The sequence below is a fragment of the Staurois parvus genome, unplaced genomic scaffold (assembly GCF_062004578.1).
Source record: "Staurois parvus isolate SC_StPar_1 unplaced genomic scaffold, SC_StPar_1.0 ptg000053l, whole genome shotgun sequence".
Lineage (NCBI taxonomy): Eukaryota > Metazoa > Chordata > Amphibia > Anura > Ranidae > Staurois > Staurois parvus.
In genome coordinates this window covers 1-24,791 of record NW_028317849.1, presented here as the reverse complement: position 1 = coordinate 24,791, position 24,791 = coordinate 1, and the positions used below count along the sequence as shown (strand labels likewise).

The following is a 24,791-nucleotide window of genomic DNA, read 5'->3' as shown; positions in this document are numbered from 1 at the left end:
ATGAAGTTATCGCTATCTCATGACAACTGTAAGTTACAGAGATCACACTATCAATGCTTAGATTAGAGAGACAGAACAACCCAGGAACCAACATCGGAGCATTCAAATTGCTGCGCATCCTCCAACAGCTTGGAACTGACACTAAGATCGAATAATTCAGGTGACTCCTCCGTGCATGATGGTGGGGCTATGGAAGGAGTAGCTGTGGTGGACAAGGAGCCTGTGGAATAGGAAAATTTTGCAGCTGGAAGGCGATCTAGTATGAGCCTGGGTGACACCTCTTCTGCATGTTGTGGCTCAATAACACGGCTAGCACCAGAAAAAAAAGACAAGCATGCCCAGCCTGCAGAGGATACACCATGTCCATGACCACCACTTTTCACTGTGGACACAGAGGCTGCTTGCCCTCTTTTAGCTGCTTGTGAGTGCCTGCCTCTCCTTGTTGGCCTTTTGGACATGATGGGAATTTTTTCAACTTTTTATTTTAGAGTGTGGGATGGGAGCAATACTTTTGTGCTTGGTGCACTATAAACTGTTTTATGGAGTGATGGAGAATTTTTTTTACTGCTGCTGCTGCAAAAAAATTTAAATAAAATGAATGTAAAAAATGTAAGAAAGCCAAAAAAAACTGGTGGCGCAGAAGGAAGAACACCTACAACTTAGAAATAGGAACAGCAATTATGGGAAAAAATTTTTTAGCTGCTGCTGGAAAAAAAAAATTAACCACTTCCCATCCGGCCCTTGTATATAAACAGCCGGATTGTGGCAGTGCAGGGGCAGGTGGCTATTTATAAATGGCCTGCCCACCCCCTGCTTGTGCGCGCTCCCTGGGAGCTCGCAGCACCGCAATCCAGTGCCCGCTGTGTCTTCCTGACACAGTGGAACACAGATCGTTGTACGGGACCTCTGTGCGAGGTCCCGATCATGAGTGAAATCTGTGAATGATCACAGAGGTCACATGGTACAAGGCTATTCACAACAGCCTTGTACCATGTGACAAGCTGTGACCAATCATAGCTCACACAGTATTTCTCAATGGCAGCAAGAATGCAGCCAAAGAGAAGGAGAAATGATTGCTTTTACAGCCTTTATGGGTGTAAAAGCAATCAGTGTAAAAAAAAAAAAAATCTTCATAACCCCCCACAAGTAGTACAGTGTCACCATGGTGACACTGTACTGCTAGGGTGACAGTATTTTAAAACAAACATAAATAATAATATATAAAAAAAAAAAAAAAATGTAAAAAAAAAAATTATATATACTATATTTATAAATATAGTATATATAAATTTATAAACTAATTTGGGTTATTTTTTACTAAAAAGATAACTGAATACATTTTGGCCAAGATTTATGATGAAAGATTATTTATTTGCAAAATTTTATAAGAAAAACACCTTTTTTCAAAATTTTTGGACTTTTTCATTTATATAGCAAAAAAAAAATCCCAGTGGTGAATAAATACCACCAAAATAAAGCTTTATCTGTCTCAGATATGGGTACAGTGTTGCATGACTGCACAATTGTCATTCAAAGTGTGATAGCGCTGAAAGCTGAAAATTGGTCTGGACAGGAAGGGTGTAAAAGTGTCCGGACTTGAAGTGGTTAATAAATAAAAAAATTCAGAAAGCCAAAAAAAAAGAAAAAAGGGAACCACTGCTAACTCAAAAGGAGGAACACCTGCAACACAGAGGAGGGAATACTAATGATGCAGCAACAGAACCTGATGCTGCAAAGATAAATAAAAAAATACTACATTTAACAAAGAAAACAAAATGGGAACAACGGTGACGCAGAAGTGCTATAAAAAACACTGACCACTACATTGCTCTTCACAGCACCGCACTACACTGACTACACTATACTGTCTCCTAACACACCCCTAACTAACTTCACTGAACTCCACCAACACACTACATAAGGATGCTGTGTAAGCAGCCTTATGTAGTGTGGGCCGTGGACTTAGCCCATGAGCCATGATTTGCCAAAGTCACCAAAACTGATTACCGTATATACTCGAGTATAAGCCGAGTTTTTCAGCACATTTTTTGTGCTGAAAAACGGCCCCCTCGGCTTATACTCGAGTCAACGTCTGCAGATGGCTCCCCCCCCCTTCCAACAGAAGGGAAACTACGGTAAGTACAGGGGTGGGCAGGGGGCTGCTGTCTCTTACCTGGCTCTGGTCCCACGACGATCCGGTCCAGGAAGCGCGGCTGCTCCTTCATTCGGTTCGTCCACTGGATGTTCGCGCGGCTGCTTGGCTCCGCCTTCTCACCGGTGATTGGCCGCCAGAACTGTAGCTCAGGAAAGGCACACAGGCGGCCAATCACCGGCGAGGAGGCGGAGCTGAGCGGCCCCGCGAAAATCGAGTGAAGGAGATGCAGGTAAGTGTGCCGTGCTTAGGTGCTGCTGCAACCACATATGCTGGCTGCAGCAGCACCATACTGGAACAGGGGTCAGCAAGTGTCAGTGGGAGGAATAGTGCCCCATCATTGGTGTCACTGATACCAATGATGGGGCATTATTCCTCCCACTGGCACCAACGATGGGGCACTTTTCCTCCCCCCCACTGACACCAATGATGGGGCACTATTCCACCCCCCACTGACACCAATCATGGAGCACTATTCCACCCCCCACTGACACCAATCATGGGATACTATTCCTCCCCCCCACTGACACCTACGATGGGGCACTTTTCCTCCCCCCCACTGACACCAACGATGGGGCACTATTCCTCCACCCCCCCACTGACACCAATGATGGGATACTATTCCTCCCACTGACACCAATGTTGGGACACTATTCCTCCCACTGACACCAATGATGGGACACTATTCCTCCCACTGACACCAAAGATGGGGCACTATTCCACTGACACCAATAATGGGGTGCTATTCCCCCCACTGATACTAATGATGGGGCACTATTCCTGCCACTGATACCAATGATGGGGCACTATTCCTCCCACTGACACCAATGATGGGGCGCTATTCCTCCCACTGACACCAATGATGGGGCGCTATTCCTCCCACTGACACCAATGATGGGGCACTATTCCTCCCACTGATACCAATGATGGGGCACTATTCCTTCCACTGATACCAATGATGGGGCACTGTTCCTCTCACTGACACCAATGATGGGGCACTATTCCTCCCACTGACACCAATGATGGGGCACTATTCCTCCCACTGACACCAATGATGAGGCACGATTCTTCCCACTGGTGTTCCCACCCTCGGCTTATACTCGAGTCAATAGTTTTTCCGAATTTTTTGTGGTAAAATTAGGTACCTCTGCTTATATTCGGGTCGGCTTATACTCGAGTATATACGGTAAATAGCCTAAAGCAAGACTAGTAACATACAGTGGGGCAAAAAAGTATTTAGTCAGCCACCAATTGTGCAAATTCTCCCACTTAAAAAGATGAGAGAGGCCTGTAATTGGCATCATAGGTAGACCTCAACTATGAGAGACAAAATGAGAAAAAAAATCCAGACAATCACATTGGCTGATTTGGAAAGAATTTATTTGCAAATTATGGCGGAAAATAAGTATTTGGTCACCTACAAACAAACAAGATTTCTGGCTCTCACAGACCTGTACCTTCTTCTTTAAGAGGCTCCTCTGTCCTGCACTCATTAATGTATCAATGGCACCTGTTTGAACTTGTTATCAGTATAAAAGACACCTGTCCACAACCTCAAACAGTCACACTCCAAACTCCACTATGGTGAAGACCAAAGAGCTGTCGAAGGACACCAGAAACAAAGTTGTAGACGTGCACCAGTCTGGGAAGACAATCTGCAATAGGCAAGCAGCTTGGTGTGAACAAATCAACTGTGGGAGCAATAATTAGAAAATGGAAGACATACAAGACCACTGATAATCTCCCTCGATCTGGGGCTCCACGCAAGATCTCACCCCGTGGGATCAAAATGATCACAAGAACGGTGAGCAAAAATCCCAGGACCACACAGGGGAACCTAGTGAATGACCTGCAGAGAGCTGGGACCAACGTAACAAAGGCTACCATCAGTAACACACTACGACGCCAGGGACTCAGATCCTGCAGTGCCAGACGTGTCCCCCTGCTTAAGCCAGTACATGTCCGGGCCCGTCTGAAGTTTGCTAGAGAGCATTTGTATGATCCAGAAGAGGACTGGGAGAATGTCATATGGTCAGATGAAACCAAAGTAGAACTGTTTGGTAGAAACACAACTCGTCGTGTTTGGAGGAGAGAGAATGCTGAGTTGCATCCAAAGAACACCATACCTACTGTGAAGCAAGGGGGTGGCAACATCATGCTTTGGGGCTGTTTCTCCGCAAAGGGACCAAGACGACTGATCCATGTATGTGGAATGGGCCAACATACCAGCAACAGTGTGTGCCAACCTTGTGAAGACTTACAGGAAACGTCTGACCTCTGTCATTGCCAACAAAGGATATATAACAAAATATTGAGATGAACTTTTGATATTGACCAATACTTATTTTCCACCATATTTTGCAAATAAATTCTTTCCAAACCAGCCAATGTGATTGTCTGGATTTTTTTTCTCATTTTGTCTCTCATAGTTGAGGTCTACCTATGATGTCAATTACAGGCCTCTCTCATCTTTTTAAGTGGGAGAACTTGCACAATTGGTGGCTGACTAAATACTTTTTTGCCCCACTGTACATAAATGACGAATCTGTGCATGGTGACATTGTAATGCAGAAATGAATTTGACTTTGGATGTAATGAATAAATTACAGTTTGCTTGGGGAGAATGGATAGTGTCACATTTTGACTTATACTTACATGTCGTGTGGTTGGGATACTAAGATTGAGTCCTTCAATGGATATATTTACAGCGATACTAATTCCTGCAAACCGAAGGTTACTTCGACCCAAGACAGATGCTAAGGATTTATTGGGTGCCTAGGAGAAAACAACAAAGTATCATGAATAGCAAGTTGTAGTACTTTGACTAGAATGTATTGTATGTAGTAAGATGAATGCAGTAATCATAGTTCACTCAATGGTATTCTAATAACAATTTGTGTATATAAGCAAAGCCTGAAAAAGCATACCATGCACTCACTTGTGCCTTGATCCAGCAGTGACTCTTTCCTCCTGTACGAAGCTGCTGGAACCACAGCGTTGTCTTATAGGGCTAGCACATATGTTGCTCTGCATTCAAGCAATGTGTCAGTATTTTAGCTGCTAGCCCCATCTCTCCAGAGATTATCCCTTGTACTCCTAGTGAGCTCCCAGTGTTTCTTTCAGCACAAAGTGCTTCTAGAGACTTGTGTACTCCTGTTTTCCCATGCTCCCACGACCCCAGCGCTCTCCTTGTCTTTCCTGTGTTCCTGTGATCCCAGCACTCCAGTGTTCCCATAGACTCAATTGTGTTTCTGTGAACCTGTCACCCCAGTGCTCCTAGTGATTCTTCTGTGTACCCATGTATCTAATTCTGTAGTTGTCTGTTCAGGTGAGCCAGAAGGCTGCAACCTGGGAGCTATCATTAAGCAAAGCCTATCACCACTTGCAAGTGGCTTCATGGTTGCTGTGTTTTGGCCCTTCATAGGGTTGAGTAGTGCTCAGTGTGCAGGCACCTAGAGTCCTGTTCTTTCAAAGTCCTTGGAGTATCCTGCCTCCTGTAGCCAGTGTCAACCTGTGCCTTCCAGAGTCACATCAGCCCTGCTGGCCTACCTGTCTCCACTGTCTTCTACCAATCTGTAGCCCTAGCCTTCAGTGTCTCCTTAGTGACTCATGGAATCGATATCACCCTCTAACTCCTCTGGGCCCTGAGCCTCCTTGCAGCCTCCGTTACAACCACCTTCCTGGTAAGACGTGTTGCTAACAGATACAGACTCCAGTCCCTAACACACTTTATACAATCTGGCTGCACAATCTCTTTTAGATTTACCAACAAATTTGTAATGTACGGGTCTGCCTGGCTGGATATTTTAAATAGTTTAGGGAGGTATATTACATTGTTTTGATATAACACTTATGAGGAGCTTTAGTCCTCTTCCTCACCTTTTTTTTCCAGGTTCCCCTAACTCCTGGTACAGCTTCATATAATCTGTTGATAGCCTCTCTGTTGCAAAAAAAGACAATTATCAGTAGAGTACGGTTGCCAGTTCAACATGTGCCTACTTGTGGCAACTACTTAGACTTTTCAGGATGGGTTTATTATTTTATTTATACACTAGACTTCTAAGAGTAATTTAATTATAAGTTTTGGATTGCTGCATCCTCTTTACCTGAACGCCTCCAATTCTTAATTTAGTTTATATTGAGGAATATATGTATATAGCAATCTATACGAAAAAACTGAACAAACATTTATGTAGCACCCCCTGTGTACATAGTGTAGATAGTGTAGGTAAATTTAGTTAGGCTCCACTATAGCCAGAGTTAATTGGTTTTGTTGATAGTAGGTTAGCAGGCTCTGAGAGCTGAGCCTATGTCACCTCTCCCTGTCTTCTGGAATTTTTCTGAAGCTTCTGGAACTTAGAGGGCAGAGGGATAGAGACAAAGGCCTGAATATTTATGGGATCTCTACCAAACCCTGGGCGAGGACAGCCCAGAAGGTGGAGAGACGGCCCTTAAATATGCTGGAGCCTGGCCATGTAGGGGAATCCAGGATCCAGAGGCCTGGAGGGAATCCCTGTGCTGGGGGAGGGGGGGCTCTGCCATAAAGGAAGTGTGCTGAGAAAGAGAGAAGAACTGCCTTCAGCCTCATCTGCGCTTGGTTGAGACACCCTCTGAGCATGTGGGACCTGTTCAGCAGGAGGTTTGTGCAGAAGTTGCCACATATGCTGCACGGCTTACAAGGGACTGAGTGAGTAACCTCTGCTTAACCCTCCCCCCCCCCGCGAAAGCCTATAGGGGACTGGTTTTATGACGACCATGTGCCTGCTGAAAATGCTTGTTGCCTGACTGTGCAGTCAAAGGAGGTCTCAAAATCCAGCAGCCCCTAAGGGGGTAGCACTATAGGTATTACATTTGAATACACAGTGTGTCACTCACCTTGTCACTTGGGTTCTTGTATTAAAGTCCAGAGATCTCATGGAACGAAGAACCTCAATGCAGCCCATGTACTGACATGTGAAAGACAGATTGAGAAAGCACAATACAATTTCAGAAACCAATAACACCAAAAACTATAGACAGTCCAGATATATCCATTACTTTAAATGTGAAAATTAAAAACTTGGCACAGTTGCGAGTAGTCATAAGTAATTTTCAGCAATTACAGTATGTCAGTGATTTCAAGCCTGATATAAGCTTTGAAAGATATAGACAGCAATACTTCAATTTTAAATATTTTAAAATGCATTCCTTTAGCATTGATGTAGTAGTGACTGGTGAGCGCTTACCAGCTACTTAATTCTGCAGAATGAACTGCACATGTAATAGTATCATGCTCAGAACTCTCCCCACATCTTTGAGATGATTTGGGGTATGGCTAAGGTAGAGGGCTTCTAACTTGCCTGAACAGCTGCATCTATGAGCTTCATCACTGAAGCAACCAGTTTTTCCAATAAACTGGACTGATAACTATCCCTTGTCTGCTTTTTTTATTTGTTGGCAGTGGCCAATGCCAACCTATCTTCAACCTCACTGTGGCATGGGATTGCTGATTTGAACTGACATTCTTGATATACAAGAGCTATTTTTAACTTTTCACTCTTGCCAAAATACTGCGGGTATAAGACTGGAAATTCAGATGTCAACATTCTGTTACTTCACTTAGTAAGACAGACACCAGAGGGCAGATATGCCTTAGACCTAGGTACATCTCTGTATATAAAAAGTGAAAATAGGCAACTATGTCTAGAAGGTAAGGGAAAAATGTTATCTCACGTTCTCAGGAGCACAACATGCCTGAAAACATTACCATAAAAACACAATCTTACAGCTAATATGAATGATCTTGCAAATAAAATAGGCTAATTTTCCTAACATGAGGCAAGATAGCTAGTAGCTGGACTTATTCTGAATGCTGAATACACTGATCAGCACTGCAGCCAATCAAGTGAAAATGTGCCAGTCTTCCTATTTTAGAGGAGTTGATAATTAAATTGATTCCTCTTAAGCAGGAATGGGCATAGATGGATCGAAATTCGAACAGTCCCTGCTGAAATGGCCTGCGGACCCAGAATAAAAAGCCGACGTATGGGTACATGACTGTACCTGTATGAGCCCTCTGACTGCAGTAAAATGTGGGTGAGGGGTTGGCAAATGGTTAACAAGTCCATTTTCTTCACACATTCTTGACTCTGCATTCATTCAGAGTTGTCTTTACATTTTTTATATAAAAAAAAACTGTTGAGGATTAGGCTGAATCTGAATATTATCGCTACTCCTATTCCTTATATTCATAGATAGGATATGAAGATGCAGAAACAGATACTGTATTAGGAAAGAAAATGTGAGAATGACAACTCTGAAGATGTCATTTTCCTGGTCCCTTCTGCTGTTAACTCTATAAAGTGCAACATGGCATGAATGGACGGCAGCATCTTTAAATCTGAAACCAAAGTACTTAAAAGACGTATTAAATAATTTTACTTTCAGACAAATTATACTTCTTTTTGTCCCTTTGTCCTGATCTAATTGATCTCACCCTCTTCCTGCAAGATGCAGCCTCCATTGTTTGTTTTACATCTAGCAGCGAAAGGCTCCCTCTCCTGGCTTCGCAACGCATCCCTGTATTTAGGGGTACACAGTGGTGACAACAAGAGGCTTTCAGCTCTTGGACACCAGATCCTGAAGCAGCTCCATCCATCTCTGCCGGCAGTGTCATTTCAACTTCAGCTAATGCTTTCCCCAGCCAGTGACCAAGGTGGGGATCTGGGACAACTTATGCACTGACTTTGGGCTTATCATCCAAGCCACCTGACAAGCCTCTCTACCCCACAGTTGTTTGTGAGTGCAACTATTGATTTTATTTTGTCCATTAAACTTACTTATGCATGCTACACTATGGAGTGTGCGCTCCTCTCTCTCCTTTCTTGCTTTCCATTTTTCTGAGCTATGGAGGTAAGTTACTGTGTATGGGTGGTCACTTTTAAGTAACTTTACAAAGCATTATTGTCCACAAAGTGTAATCCATTATATTATACAGATATAAACTTGGTCCAGCAGGGGTGTTTTCTGAATACGGTGAGCTTATGTGCAAAATAACTGGTGCCCCCTTCCCTGAGAAAAAGAAAATGCAGCATGCTATGGCAAAAAAGTGGTCATGCCTTGAGCTAAATATCATGTTTGGATGAATAGAGTCTTTAAACAACTTTCATAGTAATGAATGAGACAGGGTGTAATAGGGAATGTACAGCATGGCGTATAGAATTAGTTGCAGAAGAGGGAATGTACAGCACAGTGTACAGAATAAGGCAGTGTGGTATAAAAAAAAAAGTCCCTACATACGTGCTACCATGGTGGCATGATGTGTTACTCTTGCTTCACCTGCATGAAAAGATGCCCATCTTCTTCCATAAATATCTTCAACATTCTAAAGATAATTGCCAAAAGCTGCCACTTAGTGTAAGGTTACTATTATGGACAAATATCAAAATATGGATGTATAAAGTGTATATTCATATTTAAATATATATTTATTTTGGGAAAATGTATACATTTGTATACATTATGTGTCTGGGACAATATAAGGACAGCTAGTCACATCCCCACACAACCTCTTAGTAGATTAGCATGTGAAAAGACCACCATGCCTTCAACAAACTTAAAGTGGACCTTGCACCATAAAAACATGGCAGGTAGGTTGCTCCTACAATCCTCAGTTCCTGCTCCACTTCCCCAAGCACATGATATGAAAGATCCTGGTATTCTTCAATACTGGATTGCTGTTTGGAGAAGAATTACTGAATTTACGGAGTCTATCCTCAGGCATTCAGCCAATGCTAAAAAGTATGTGGGCTGATATCAGCATAGCATAGTCACAAAGTAGATTAATGCCAGCACACCAGAGTGTGGCATTATGGTTGGTCTTTACATGCATGACATACTGGCATTGATAGGTTGGGGCCACACAGGACCCCATTATCTAGATGACTGCATAAATGGGCCCTCTGTTACCCTGAAATATCAACATCAGTATTTTGTGCAAGTGAGGACCAATCCCCATTGATCTACTTTGGTGTGCTGGCATTTATTGACATTGCACATAACTCATCATTCAAGGCATTTGATGGATGTGCAGTTTAGACTTGTTGATACATTACTCTAATCACAAAGGTACCAAACTGTATGCATGTTATCCCTTGGATAAAGGTAAATGTATTTTTGTTTAATTTTGTATAAGTATTTGTATTTACTAACATATTTAGACTTTGTTTTTTTTACATTCTTTATATTTATGTAGGGATCTGTTGCCCTTTACTGCCGGAATCTGTACATACCTGAAAAATTATTATGCATGCCCTTCTTGTTCCTGGGTTGTTGGCTTTGAAACCCCAGAAGGATGAAGTAGAGAGAGAGAGAAAGTCTCAGCCACATGTTCTGTCAATGCTGCTAAATACTGGACCAGAGGAGACTTCTGTGCAATTATTCCTGTGATCTAATAGTTTAACTGCAGCTGCTGAGTGTATATCTAAATCCTTGTGACAGACAGAGTATCTCTGTCCTGTCTTTTTATGTAGTGGTCACCTTTCAGTATATTGATATGTGAACCTCTTTATTGTAATATAATTTATATGCAGCTCCTGTTATTCTAGTTAACCCGATGGGGTGCCTAAAAGGAAATAGAGCAAGACATTTTTATAATTATGGCCAGTGTTAGAATTAGAGGAAGCCTTTATCAATCAACATGTATTATCCAGCCTTTATTGTGTTTAGCAGTTTAGTGGCCATGGAGGAGGGAGGGAGTGGGCTCTCATTTATCCAGAGTGTATAATCTCATATGTGTGACTTTATAGTCACATGGGCTGCACAGATAAGAAAAAGAAGGAAATGAACAGCTTCCAAGGAAACTAAAACTGGAGCATGCTCAGTCGATTGTGGAAACAGTTGGTCTACACATTATCAGGCTGCAGCGAGGACACAGACAAGGAGGGAGGAACAGTGAACAGCAGGAAAATCCAGGTTTTTTGCAGAATTCAGAAAATGAATGCTCTAGTGGCAAAGTAAGTATGTACACTATGTAATACAGCATTTATTGACAGTTTTTAATTATGTGGGTTTAATGACAATGAACCTTTAATTTGCCACTCTCACCAGCTCTATGTACACACCTTTATTTCCTGGTGCCATCATGGCAGCATACATGTTGAAATATACCCACCTACAGCTGGGTCCATATATATTTGGACACAGGCACAATTTTCATACTTTTGGCTCTGTATGGCACCAGAATAAATTCAAATGAAACAATCCAAGTGCATCTGAAGTGCAAACTTAAATCAAGCTTAAATTCAAGGGGTTGAACATAAATATCAAGTACAAATTTTAGGAACTGCAACCATTTTTTATACACAGTTCTCCATTTTCAGGGGCTCAAATGTATTTGGACAAATTAATTTAATCATAAATAAAATTTAAATTTTTAATATTTTGTTGAGAATCCTTTACTGGCAATGACTGCCTGAAGTCTAGAACCCATGGACATTACCAAAGACTGGGTTTCCTCCTTTCTGATGCTTTGCCAGGCTCTAACTGCAGCTATCTTCAGTTGTTCTTTGTTTGTGGGTCTTTCTGCCTTTAGTTTTGCCTTCAGCAAGTGAAATGCATGCTCAATGGGGTTGAGATCAGGTGATTGACTTGGCCATTGCAAAATATTCCACCTCTTTTCCTTCAAAAGCTCCTCGGTTGCTTTTGCAGTGTGTTTTGGATCATTATCCATCTGTACTGTGAAGCACCGTCCAATCAACTTTGATGCATTTGGTTGAATCTGGACTGACAGTATATCTCTAAACACTGCAGAATTCCTCTGGCTGCTTCTGTCTTCTGCCTCATCATCAATAAACACCAATGACCCAGTGTCACTGGAAGCCATGCATGCCCATGCCATCACACTGCCACTGTGTGCTTTGGATCATGAGCTGTTCCAAGCCTTCTCCACAGTTTTTTCCTCCCGTCATTCTGTTACAGATTGATCTTTATTTCATCCATTAAAAGGATGCTTTTCCAGAACTGGTCTGGCTTTTCTATTCTTCAGGTTTATGAATGGTTTGCACCTTGTGGTGAACCCTTCTGTATTTGCTCTCGTGAAGTCTTCTCTTGATTGTAGACTGTGACAATGATATGCCCACCACCTGGAGAGTGTCCACTTGTCTGGATGTTGTGAATGGATTTTTCTTTACCTTTTTCTTTTTAGAGAGGATCCTATGATCATGCACCACTGTTGTCTCATATGGACGTCCATGCCTTTTTATGTTGCTGAGCTCACATTCCTCAGAATGTACCAAACTGATGATTTGGCCACTCCTAATGTTGCTGCTATCTCTCTGATGGATCTGTTTCCTCCTTTGAAGCATGATGTAGGTTCACAGCAGTAGATTCCAAATGCAAATACGACACTTAGAATCAACTCCAGACCTTTTACCTGCTTAATTGATGAAGAAATAACGAAGGAGTAGCCCACACCTGACCATGAAACAGCATTTGATTTAATCGTCCAATTACTTTTGGTCCCTTGAAAAACAGCTGTAATTCCTAAACCCTTCCTTCAGTTTGGTTGTACATACCTTCAAATTAAACCTAAGAGTGTGCACTTTCAGTCCATATCCATTATATAACTATAGCTTGAATATATTTTGGTAAGTACCTGAAAAATACCCATTAATAATCCAGTATTGTATAACCCAGGGGTAGGCAACCTTAAAGCAGAGTTCCACCTGAAAAAAATAAAAAATAAAAGTCAGCAGCTACAAAAACTGTAGCTGCTGACTTTTAAAATACAGCCACTTACCTGTCCCTCAGTCCCGCGGTGTCCTCACCATGGCTGGTTTCACTGGCCGTCTTCTCTCCCTGTCGCCGGCATCTTCACTGTGGAACCCGCCTGTGACATCTTGTGGCTTAACAGCCGGGTGCCCACTGCGCATGCGCAAGAAGCGCTGCACTTTGTGAATGGTCCGTAGTCTTCTGGGACCTGTCATGTGTCCCAGAAGACTACTGGGAGAGAGCAGGGGAGGACAAAAACCACTAACAATCGCAGTGGGAGCAGGTACCTGTCAAATGCGGGTACCCGCTCCCCAAAGGTACCAATCCTTAATGAGGAGCGGGCGGGGGACAAAGGCTTAAAGTGAAACTTCCCCTTTTGGGTGGAGCTCCACTTTAAAGAGGAGGAAATCTACTTGAACAACATGGGAGAAGTCAAAGATCATGTTGTAATCACGTGCATTGCACAGCAATCATGGGTTTAAATCAGGTGTTGAGGAGGCAACATATCGCCTCCTCACCAGCTGTCAAACAAACTCTGATTGCTTTGTAGAGGAGCAGTAGTGTCTGCTGCACCTGTGAATAAGACCTTAATTGCACCCAGCAGCGGCATTCTTAGGGCTCATTCACATGTAAAGTTGCGGGGGGGGGGGAACCCTGCAGTTGAGTCATGGTTTTACCATACCCTAATCCCTACCCCCTTTAGCTGCTGAGGCAGCAGCCAAAAGTATACACATGCCACAGCAGGAATTACCCCCCCTGTTGCTTTTAGTAGGTGATACCACCTGTACGTCGAGACTCATTCAAGTAAATGGGGCCACTCTTCAAGGGTCCTACACCTGCATGCTTCTGCAGGGTCCAAAGGGTAAAAGCAGGTGGTGAGAAATCAACACACCGCTGCCCGTTTAACCCCTTGTTTGCTATATTGCACACAGTTGCAGAGCACTTCCAGAGTGACCGCGTTCACTTGAATGGGTCATGCTTGGAACTTGCTACACCCACCAACTATGACAGGGTGTAGGAGCCAGCACTACAGAGAAGACATCAACTTATGTGGCTCTTGCTCCCTATTACAGCTTCAACTTTAAAAGTAGTCTCTCTGCAATGCACTCTCTTTGATGCTGTGGGATGGTGTGATCTACCAGTCATCTGGCCAAAATCTACTGGTAGATCGATCACAATCTACTGGTTGCTGACCCCCAGTATAAACCATCCAGATATTATAGAGAAATATATATTGACAAAAACAGTGATGATATCCAAAGAGAATTATATAATAAAGTGTATAAAGTCCAATACAATCTTCTTTCATCTTGAATATAGTCCATATAAGTATAGGAATTCTACCAATGCAAATGTTCGTGATAATCACCACCAAAAAGTGCTTCTACCACCTTTCAATCAGGCTGCATACTTCAGGGTTTTGACCTATATAAATAGGTCAAATTGTGCCTTGTCCTTTAACAGGGCTATATCTCCATGCAGCTATGTTGGTGTCCTATCCTCATAAGAATCACCATTCCTCCATACATGTGCTCCAAAGAATAAATAAAACCTTATTGCGCAGCATGCAACAGTTAAAAATGCACTCACAAAATGGGTGCAGGATGATGAAACGCATTTCGGGAAGGAACCGGAAGTCAGCCATCTTGGTGAGGTATCTGAAGCCAAAATCCAGCCTTAAGGGGGAAACTGTTTGATTTTTAAAGAGGCAATTTATTCTATGTGCACTGGATATAGTGCACCCATTTGTAAGTGAATTTTTAACCCTTTTAATAAATTATGTATGGGAGTTTCACATGTTGTGCAATGAGGTTTTCTTTGTTGTTTTGAGCACATGTACGGAGAAATGGTGATTGTTATGGGGATAGGACATCGACATAGCTGCATGGAGATATAGCCCTGTTAAAGTCAAGGTGCACTTTGACATATTTATACAGGTCAAAAACCTGAGGTAAGCAGCCTGATTGGAAGGTGGTAGAAGTATTTTTTGCTGGTGATTTATTATGAACATTTGCATTGGTGGAATTTCTATACTTATATGGACTATATAATTGTTTTTTGGCACTGTACATTTTTCTATTTTATGTGGATGGTTTATACAATACAGGATGATTAATGGGAATTTTGTTAGTTTTGTGTACTGAATTTAATCTATGTATAGTTGTGTATATATATATATGATGGTTTTAATATAATCACAAGTTCACAGTTGTAAAAATATTTGATTGCACTGAGTTTTTTATTTAAACACGTTCTATGTGTGGGAACATGACAACAGCTGCTGCAATCAATTTGACATATGTATATATAAATATATATATATATTTTTTTTCATTTTTTGAGTTAGATTTGATTCACATACTGAATGGTAGCGCAGGAGTTTTTGAGTTAGATTCTACAGCTTCTCTAGATGTCAGATTAGACACTATTAGTGAGGTACTAAAGCGCAGAGTATATAGGCTGACTCTGAGTTCCAGTGCCACAACACAGTTCCTAACATGAGAAGTTCTGTTCCAGGCTGGTTGGATAACAGTTGGAGGATCTTCCCATGACTGCAGATCTTGTCTTTAGGTCTCTGACATAAAGAAAGACACTGAATCATCTTCAGGGGCCCTGACTGTGCTATATATCCCTGGATATATGTGCACAATTTCACCAGGACTCCTATTGGGCCCTTTGTTGATAATATAATTTTGTACATTGTATGTATGTATGTATTGCTATGAATCTCTTCTTTTATAAATCTTGTATTATTTCTGTACTGGTGTGCATTTATATGCCCTCTTATTAACTACAAATTTAACAATATCCTTTTTGGGAAGGGCCATATCTCGTAACCTCCACCAAAAGAGTGTTAGATATATATACTGTATATACAGTACTGTGAAAACATTTTAGGCAGGTGTGAGGAAATGTAAAGTAAGAATGCTTTCAAAAATATGTATTTTAATTGTTTATTTTTTTTATCAATTTACAAAATGCAGCAAAGTGAGAAGAAAAATCGAAATGAAATCACAATTTGGCGTGACTACCCTTTGCCTCCAAAACAGCATCAATTCTTGTAGGTGCACACCAGGGCTGTAGATAATTTTTTTCGGGTGAAGAGGGGGGTGAACTCACAGCTGAGCTGCATTTTTACCGCCTTGAAGGAAGGAAGGAAGGGGTGGGTGGAAGGAAGGAATGGGTGGATGGAAGGGAAATGTGGAAGGAAGGGAAGGGAAGGAAGGAAGGAAGGGGTGGGTGGATGGATGGAAGGGTTGGATAGAAGGAAGGAGTGGGTGGATGGAAGGAGGGGAGGGGTGGGTGGAAGGAAGGGGTGGGTGGAAGGAAACACGGGAGGGGTGGATGGAAGGAAGGGAAGTATGGGTGAAAGTAAGGAAGGGAAGGATGGGTGAAAGGAAAAAAGGGAGGGGTGGGTGGGTGGAAGGAAGGGAGGGGTGGATGGAAGGAAGGGTGGGATGGAAGGAAGGAAGATATGGGTGGAAGAAAGGAAGAGGTGGGATGAAAGGAAAGAAGGGGTGGGTGGAAGGAAGGGATGGATGGAACAATGGGGTGGGTGGGTGGTTGATTGGAAGTAAGGAAGGGGTAGGTAGGAGGAAGGAAGGGGTGGGTGGAAGGAAGGAAGGGGTGGATGAAAGGAAGGAAGGGATGGATGGAAGGAAGGAAGGAGTGGATGGAAGGAAGGGAGGTGTGGGTGGAAGGAAGGAAGGGGTGGGTGGAAGGAAGGGGTGGGTGGAAGGAAGGAGGGGGTGGGTGAAAGGAAGGAAGGGATGGAAGCAAGGGAGGGGTGGATGGAAGGAAGGGAGGTGTGGGTTGAAGGAAGGAAGGGGTGGGTAGAAAGAAGAGAGGGGGGTGGAAGAAAGGGAGGGGTGGGTAGAAGGAAGGGAGAGAGGAAGGAAGGGAGGGAGGAAGGGAGGGGTGGGAGAAAGAAAGGGAGGGGTGGGAGGATGGAAGAGAGGGAGGGAGGGGGGGTGGAAGGAAGGAAGGGTGGGAGTGGGCGAGTGGACTGATGGTTGGCAACTCTCCTCTGGGGGGGTTCAGACCCCCTGCCCCCCCCCCCTTATCCACGCCCCTGGTACACACAGTGCTTGTGCAGACAGTTTTTGAAGAAAATCAGCAGGTAGTTTGTTCCAAAGATCTTGAAGAACAAACCACAGATCTTCTGTGGATGTAGGCTGCCTCAAATTCTTTTGTCTCTTCAGGTAATCACAGACAGACTCAATGATGTTTATTAAATACCTTCTTCAGCTCTGTGTATACAAAGGAGCATGTGGAAGCTCTTGTCCATAATGGGCATGGTATTGACACAGCTCCAGATGATCCACATTGACTCACAATTGATATGATCCAGAAATATTTAGACAGAATAAAGGTGAATAAAGCACCTGGACCTGATGGCATACACCCACGGATCCTTAAAGAATTGAGCTCTGTCATTTCAAAGCCATTGTTTCTAATTTTTAGGGACTCTTTAATGACTGGCATAGTACCACTGGATTGGCGTAAGGCAAATGTGGTGCCAATATTTAAAAAAGGGTCAAAATCTTTACCAAGTAATTATAGACCTATTAGTTTAATTTCTATATTTGGGAAGATACTGGAGAGTTTAATAAAAGATCACATAGATGAGTTCTTTCTGGAAAAAAAATATTTTAAGCAACAGACAGCATGGATTCATAAAAGACGGAAGTTGTCAAACAAATCTGATTTCTTTTTATGAGGAGGTGAACAAAACCTTGGACAGAGGGGTGGCGGTGGATGTGATATACCTGGATTTTGCAAAAGTGTTTGACACAGTTCCCCACACACAGCTAATGTGTAAGGTAAAGTCTACAAGCTTGGAAAAATCTGTATGTAAATGATAGAAAACTGGCTAAAAAAAATTGTATTCAGAGTAGTGGTTAATGATTCGTACTCTGAATGGTCTAGGATTGTCAGTGGGATAAAAATCCCATTTCAGTCTTTGCAGATGACACCAAGCTGTGCAGTGGAATAACGTCCTTACAGGACGTCTCCAATTTACAAGCCGACCTCAATGCACTGTGTAATTGGGCAACTATGTGGCAAATGAGATTTAATGTCAATAAATGTAAGGTTATGCATTTGTGGGCTAAGAATATGCATGCATCATACATACTAGGGGGGCACAACTGGGGGTATCAATGGTGCAGAAGGATCTGGGAGTTCTGGTAGATCACAAGCTTAATAATGGCATGCAATGCCAAGCTGCAGTTTCTAAAGGGAGCAAATTCTTCCCTTGTATTAAAAGAGGTATAGACTCCAGAGAGAGAGATATCATATTACCCCTGTACAAATCATTAGTAACAACTCATCTGGAATATTCAGTTCAGTTTTGGGCACCAATTCACAAAAAGAATATTGGGGAACTGGAGAAAGTGCAGAGAAGGGCAACCAAACTGATAAGAGGCATGGAGGAGATCAGCTATGAGGAAAAATTTGAGGAACTAAATTAATTCTCATTTGAGAAGAGGAGATTAAGGGGCGATATGATCAACATGTATAAATACATCAGTGGTTCATATAGTGAACTCGGTGTAGAGTTATTCACCCTGAGGTCATCACAGAGGACAAAGGGGCACTCTTTACGTCTGGAGTAAAAGAAATGTAATCTCCAAATACGGAAAGGTTTCTTCACAGTAAGAGCTGTGAAAATGTGGAATAGACTCCCTCAAGAGCTGGTTCTGGCCAGCTCAGTGGATTGCTTTAAAAAAGGCCTGGATTGTTTCTTGGAAACACAGAATATAACTGGTTACTAACATTTACAGGTAGATTTGATCCAGGGAATATCCAATTGCCTCTCGGGGATCAGGAAGGAGTTTTTTCCCCTCCAGGAGCAAATTGCATCATGCTTTGCTGGGTTTTTTGCCTTCCTCTGGATCAACTGTGGGTGTAGGATTTTTGTTTTTTTTTATATGGTTGAACTGGATGGACTTTTGTCTTTTTTCAGCCAGACTAACTATGTAACTATGTTGGGATCAGGGCTCTGCGGGGGCCAAACCAACACTTTCAGGACTCCTTGTTCTTCTCTATACTGAAGAGAGTTCTTAATGACCTTGGCTGTATGCTTGGGGTCATTGTCCTGCTGCAAAATAAATTTGGGGCTAATCATACGCCTCCCTGATGGGATGGCATGATGGGTTAGTATCTGCCTGTACTAGTAGGTACATACCAACCAGTCCCTTCTAGTATGTGTTTGCTAAGTCTGGATGAATAGCTTTTACCCTGAGAGATTCATACATGCAACTCTTTTCAGTGTCATTGTGGGAGAAGTGTTCTTTAAACTGGAAGTCAAGTAGTTCCTCTCTTGGGGAGTCTGGCAGAAGACATTTGTTTCTGAAGTTCAGCTATAGTATTTGTACATAGTTCTGTGGTATCCCATACAATTCTCAATCCCTATCCTCTGAATTAAAACAAGATAACTCTAGTCTAGAGTGTTCATTGTGCCAGTTGGAGTGACTGTTACTGTGTACCTGGCTGCCTCTGCACTACATGGGAAAGAAGCTGGGCAATATTCCAATGGCTCCTTTGGGGGTGAGCCCTACATACATTACAAATAAAAGCCTGGGTTCACATACAGTGAGGAACAGAAGTATTTGAACATCCTGCGATTTTGCAAGTTCTCCCACTTAGAAATCATGGAGGGGTCTGAAATTCACATTGTAGGTGCATTCCCACTCTGAGAGACAGAATTAAAAAAAAAATTCAGGAAATCACATTGTATGATTTTTAAAGAATTGATTTGTCTTGCACTGCTGAACAGGAGTATTTGAACACCTAAGAAACAGCAAGAATTCTGGCTCTCAAAGACCTGTTACTGTACCTTTAAAAAGTCCACCTCTACTCCACTCATTAATCTAACTTAGTAGCACCTGTCTGAGCTCTTTAAAGACACCTGTCCAGCCCACAGTTAGTCAGATGCCAACTACTACCATGGGCAAGACAAAAGAGCTGTCAAAAGACACCAGAGACAAAATTGTGGACCTCCACAAGGCTGGAAAGGGCTACGGCGCAATTGCCAAGCAGCTTGGTGAAAACAGATCAACTGCTGGAGCAATTGTTAGAAAATGGAAGAGGCTAAAGACGACTGTCAGTCTCCCTCGGACTGGGCCTCCATGCAAGATCTCACCTCACTGATGATAAGAAAAGTGAGCAATCAGCCCAGAACTACAAGGGAGGAGCTGGTCAATGACATGAAGAGAGCTGAGACCACAGTTTCAAATGTCACTGTCGGTAGAACACTACGCCGTCATGGTTTCAAATCATGCATTGCACGGAAGGTCCCCCTGCTCAAGTCATCACATGTCCAGGCCCGTCTGAAGTTTGCCAATGACCATCTGGATGATCCAGAGGAGGCATGGGAGAAAGGCATGTGGTCAGATGAGACCTAAGTAGAACTTTTTGGTCTAAACTTCACTCGTCGTGTTTGGAGGAAAAAGAAGGATCAGTTGCATCCCAAGAACACCATCCCTACTGTGAAGCATAGGGGTGGTAACATCATGCTTTGGGGGTGCTTTTCTGCAAAGGGGACAGGACGACTGCACTGTATTAAGGAGAGGATGAATGGGGCCATTTATTGTGAGATTTTGAGCAACAACCTCCTTCCCTCAGTCATCAGAGTATTGAAGATGGGTCGTGGCTGGGTCTTCCAACATGACAATGACCCGAAGCACACAGCCAGGATAACCAAGGAGTGGCTCCGTAAGAAGCATATCAAGGTTCTGGAGTGGCCTAGCCAGTCTCCAGACCTGAATCCAATAGAACATCTTTGGAGGGAGCTGAAACTCCATGTTGCTCAGCGACAGCCCCGAAACCTGACAGATCTAGAGGAGATCTGTGTGGAGGAGTGGGCCAAAATCCCTGTTGCAGTGTGTGCAAACCTGGTCAAGAACTACAGGAAACGTTTGACCTCTGTAATTGCAAACAAAGGCTTCTGTACCAAATATTAACACTGATTTTCTCAGGTGTTCAAATACTTATGTTCAGCAGTGCAAGACAAATCAATTCTTTAAAAATCATACAATGTGATTTCCTGAATAGTTTTTTTAAATTCTGTCTCTCAGAGTGGGAATGCACCTACAATGTGAATTTCAGACCCCTCCATGATTTCTAAGTGGGAGAACTTGCAAAATCGGGTGTTTAAATACTTCTGTTCCTCACTGTATATGCAGTGTGTTATATTGCATATGATTCGCACAGGAACCGCACCTCATTCCTGTGCAAATAACATGCAATTTGTGTGCGGTACGATTGGAGCCATACATTTTGTATGGCTCTAATCACACCACACCCGCACCAAAAAGGTGCAGGACCCTTTTTTGGGTTCACACTAGAATTGGATCGCATGGGTATTCACACCTATGCGATCCGATTCTGCACATCGCACCACGTTTTGCGGACCGCTTTTGGGGTGTTGTTAACATACACACCCGCAGCGGTTCACATGAACGGGGTGCAATTCTGATGCAGTGCGGAATTCGCACTGAAAACGCTGCATCAGTGGATTTAATCACACACTTTCTATTTTTATGTTTTACCAAACACTGTGCTAATATAATTAGATTAATTTAGGTAATGCAGTTTGATAAGTTGATATTGTCAACTTTTTTTAAATATATAGTATCGGCAGGGTAATATTAGAGCGCGGTTAATTATTCATTATTCTTACGTAGTTCACATCTTATGAGAGTGAGAAAAAATTCCAGCGATCTAATACACTGATTTTTGACTACAGTGGCTCACAAGTTCATTTAAATAATATGTGAACCAGGGCTTAAACAATAAATACAGGCTGCATTGATGACATTGGTGTCACAGAGCATTGTGGGTAAAGTTTGTGCATAAAGGAATAAAGAGTGAAAGCTCTCAGAATTCCTTGATTTCTTCAGAAACACAGTATATTTCCCAACCCTTTAAGAGTTTCAGAAGCCGGCAGGCGGGGGGGGGGGGGGTTTAGGGTCATGTGACCGCCGTGATTCACCGTCATGGCGGTCACATGATTGGAAAAGGTCCCGATTAAAAGGGGAGGTCGGGACCTATCCGTGAGTCACAGACATATGTTCTGGGAGCGTGCAGGGCGCTCGCTCTCAGCACATATGTATTTTCTAATTGCACCCAAATATGCGGCCGCTCGGCGTCAAGGCCCAGACGCCAAGAGGCCGCATATTTATGTGCGCTCGGTGTCAAGGGGTTAAAGTTCTTCTGAAATAAATATGGGTTCCTGATATGCAGAATATAATAGGAAGTTGAATATTGAAACTTAGCAGACTAATTATTTTAATCACAAAGACCCAAAACAGAGACTGAACAATATATCAAATATCAAACTCTAATAATTCACTTTTTGACAAAAAATAATAAATTCTCATTTTTTCTGCAGGTAAAAAATTGTGCATTTATTTTTTGTTGCAGGAGCTTGTAAAGCATTGCACCAGCGATAAACAGATCGCTCCCCTGCAGATCTGTCAGTATATCTGCTTGCCTGTATGGGATGTGCGGGCAAACAGATATACGGACAGGAAGAATCAATGAACTACCACGGCGCTCCACAGTGCCGTGGCAGTTCATTGATAACTACAAGCCGACAGCCGCTAAAATGGATGGAACATGTAACATGTTCCCAAAGGTGAACTTATCCTTTAATCTGCTTATGTATTGCCTGCTCTGGTGCTTCCTTTCTCTCTCATCAACACGCTAGTGACATGTTTAAATAAAATCTTTCTGTTTTCATGACATACCATCATCACTGGGTCTCTATGTTTCTCCAGTCAATGTAGACAGATCATGGCTGGTGGGAGGGGTAAGCAGGATGCTGTACATAGCTTTCTGAAGACATCACAGCACCGTGTGTTAGTACTCATCTCAAGGGCCCTTACCCCAACAGTGTGCTGGCATTTGGGAGGATTGAAGCAAATATCAAAACACCTTGATGGATGGATTTAATTCTAGGAGTGTGCATTCCTAAATAAATTGCATTTGTATCCAGACTGCCCTAGGTAATGCCCACATGTGTTGCTGAGCCTCCATGACTGAAAGAACTAAAATCCAAAGAATGAAAAAGGAGGGTAAGGAACAGTAAGACTGGGGAGGAAAGATCTATGATGCTGAGCATCCCCAGCCAGGAAAAAAGGACACTTTTTGACTCGCTGTAGCTTCTAGCATACCATACAACACAGTGGACTCCATTCACAAAATGGTATATACTGCTTTAGGATCAGCATACATTTTTTTTTCTGTAATCACTAAATGCTAAAATACCGCATGCGCAAAGTGATGCTGTAGTGGTGTGTAGTAGTGAAAACTAGTGGTGTTTCACCACCAGTGGCCACTGACACCCTCCACGTCTTTAACAACCATGACTCATGGTGACTGACAAAAGAATGTGAACAAAAGAACAGCCAGAATTAGACATTTTTCCAAATATCATCACCAGATGACAAATGTTTTGGTGCAGGTCAGGTTTTTTTTGTGTGGGTCAGCAGCCGTCGTTCCTTGTGATTGACTCTAGATTTTACTATGGAAGGGGGGGTGTTTGATAAAAAACCTGTCAAAAACTCCATCATTTTTATTTACTTTGTGTAACTAGAGCCTGAGACGGGCGTATTTACCACGAGGAAAACAAGGAGTTTGCCTAGGGCGGCATTTTTAAGGGGGGGCGCCCCCCTCTGACAACCGCCCAGCTGTCACTTGTCCTCCACTCCTCTCCCCCTGGGTGATTGGGGATTCTCTTTCTTTCCCTCTTTCTCTCTCTCTCTCTCCTTCTACAGCTCATTATCTCTTTCTTTCTCTCTCCCTCTTTTTCTTTCTCTCCCTTTCTTTCTCTGTTTCTCTCTCCCCCTCTCTTTCTTTGTTTCTCCCTCTTTCTCCCTCTCTCCTCCCCCCCCTTTCTCTTTCTCCATCTCTTTCCTTCTTCCTCTCTTTCTTTCTACAGCTCTTTCTTTCTCCCTCTCTCTCCCCCTCACTCTCTCTTTTTTCTTTCTCCCTCTCTCTTTCTCTCCCTCTCTTCCTCCCTCTCTTTCTTTCTCCTCCCCCCCATCTCTCCCTCTTTTTTCTCCCTCACTTTCTCCCTCTTTCTTTCTCTCTCCCTCCCTCACTTTCTCCCTCTTTCTTTCTCTCACTCTCCCTCGCTTTCTCCCTCTTTCTTTCTCTCACTCTCCCTCACTTTCTTTCTCCCTCTTTCTCCCCCCCTCTCACTTTCTCTTTTTCTCCCCCCCCCCTCACTTTCTTTTTCTATCTCTCTCTCCCCCTCACTTTCTGCCTCTCCCTCACTTTCTCTCTCTCTTTCCCTCACTTTCTGCCTCTCCCTCACTCCCCCCTCTCTCCCTTTCTCTTTTTCTCTCTCCCTCCCCCTCACTTTCTTTCTCTCTCCCTCGCATTCTCTCTCCCCTCGCTTTCTCTCTCCTCCCTCACTTTCTCTCTCCCCCCTCCCACTTTCTCTTCTCTCTCCCCCCTCACTTTCTCTCCCCCCCCTCGCTTTCTCTCCCCCCCCCTCACTTTCTCTCTCCCCCCTCACTTTCTCTCTCCCCCCTCACTTTCTCTCTCCCCCCTCACTTTCTCCCTCTTTCTTTCTCTCACTCTCCCTCGCTTTCTCCCTCTTTCTTTCTCTCACTCTCCCTCACTTTCTTTCTCCCTCTTTCTTCCCCCCCTCTCACTTTCTCTCCCCCCCTCACTTTCTTTTTCTATCTCTCTCTCCCCCTCACTTTCTGCCTCTCCCTCACTTTCTTTCTCTCTCTCTTTCCCTCACTTTCTGCCTCTCCCTCACTCCCCCCTCTCTCCCTTTCTCTCTCTCTCTCCCCCCTCACTTTCTCCCCCCCCCCTCACTTCCCCCACCCCTCACTTTCTCTCCCCCTCACTTTCTCTCCCCCCCCACTTT

The 24,791-nt window shown here is 43.1% G+C and overlaps 1 protein-coding gene across 1 annotated transcript in view; it reads right to left on the bottom strand.

Moving 5' to 3' along the window:
- The window catches only part of LOC149470058 (SHC-transforming protein 2-like), a 59,441-nt gene extending 52,265 nt beyond the window's left edge, over nucleotides 1-7,176 (bottom strand). The window contains exons 1-3 of the mRNA XM_089667004.1: nucleotides 7,028-7,176; nucleotides 6,032-6,092; nucleotides 4,808-4,927 (exon numbers count right to left, since the gene is read on the bottom strand). Coding sequence (XP_089523130.1) covers nucleotides 4,808-4,927; nucleotides 6,032-6,092; nucleotides 7,028-7,095 — 249 coding nt within the window. The 5' untranslated portion in view covers nucleotides 7,096-7,176. The remainder of the gene's footprint in view (nucleotides 1-4,807; nucleotides 4,928-6,031; nucleotides 6,093-7,027) is intronic.
- Nucleotides 7,177-24,791: the final 17,615 nt, after the last annotated feature.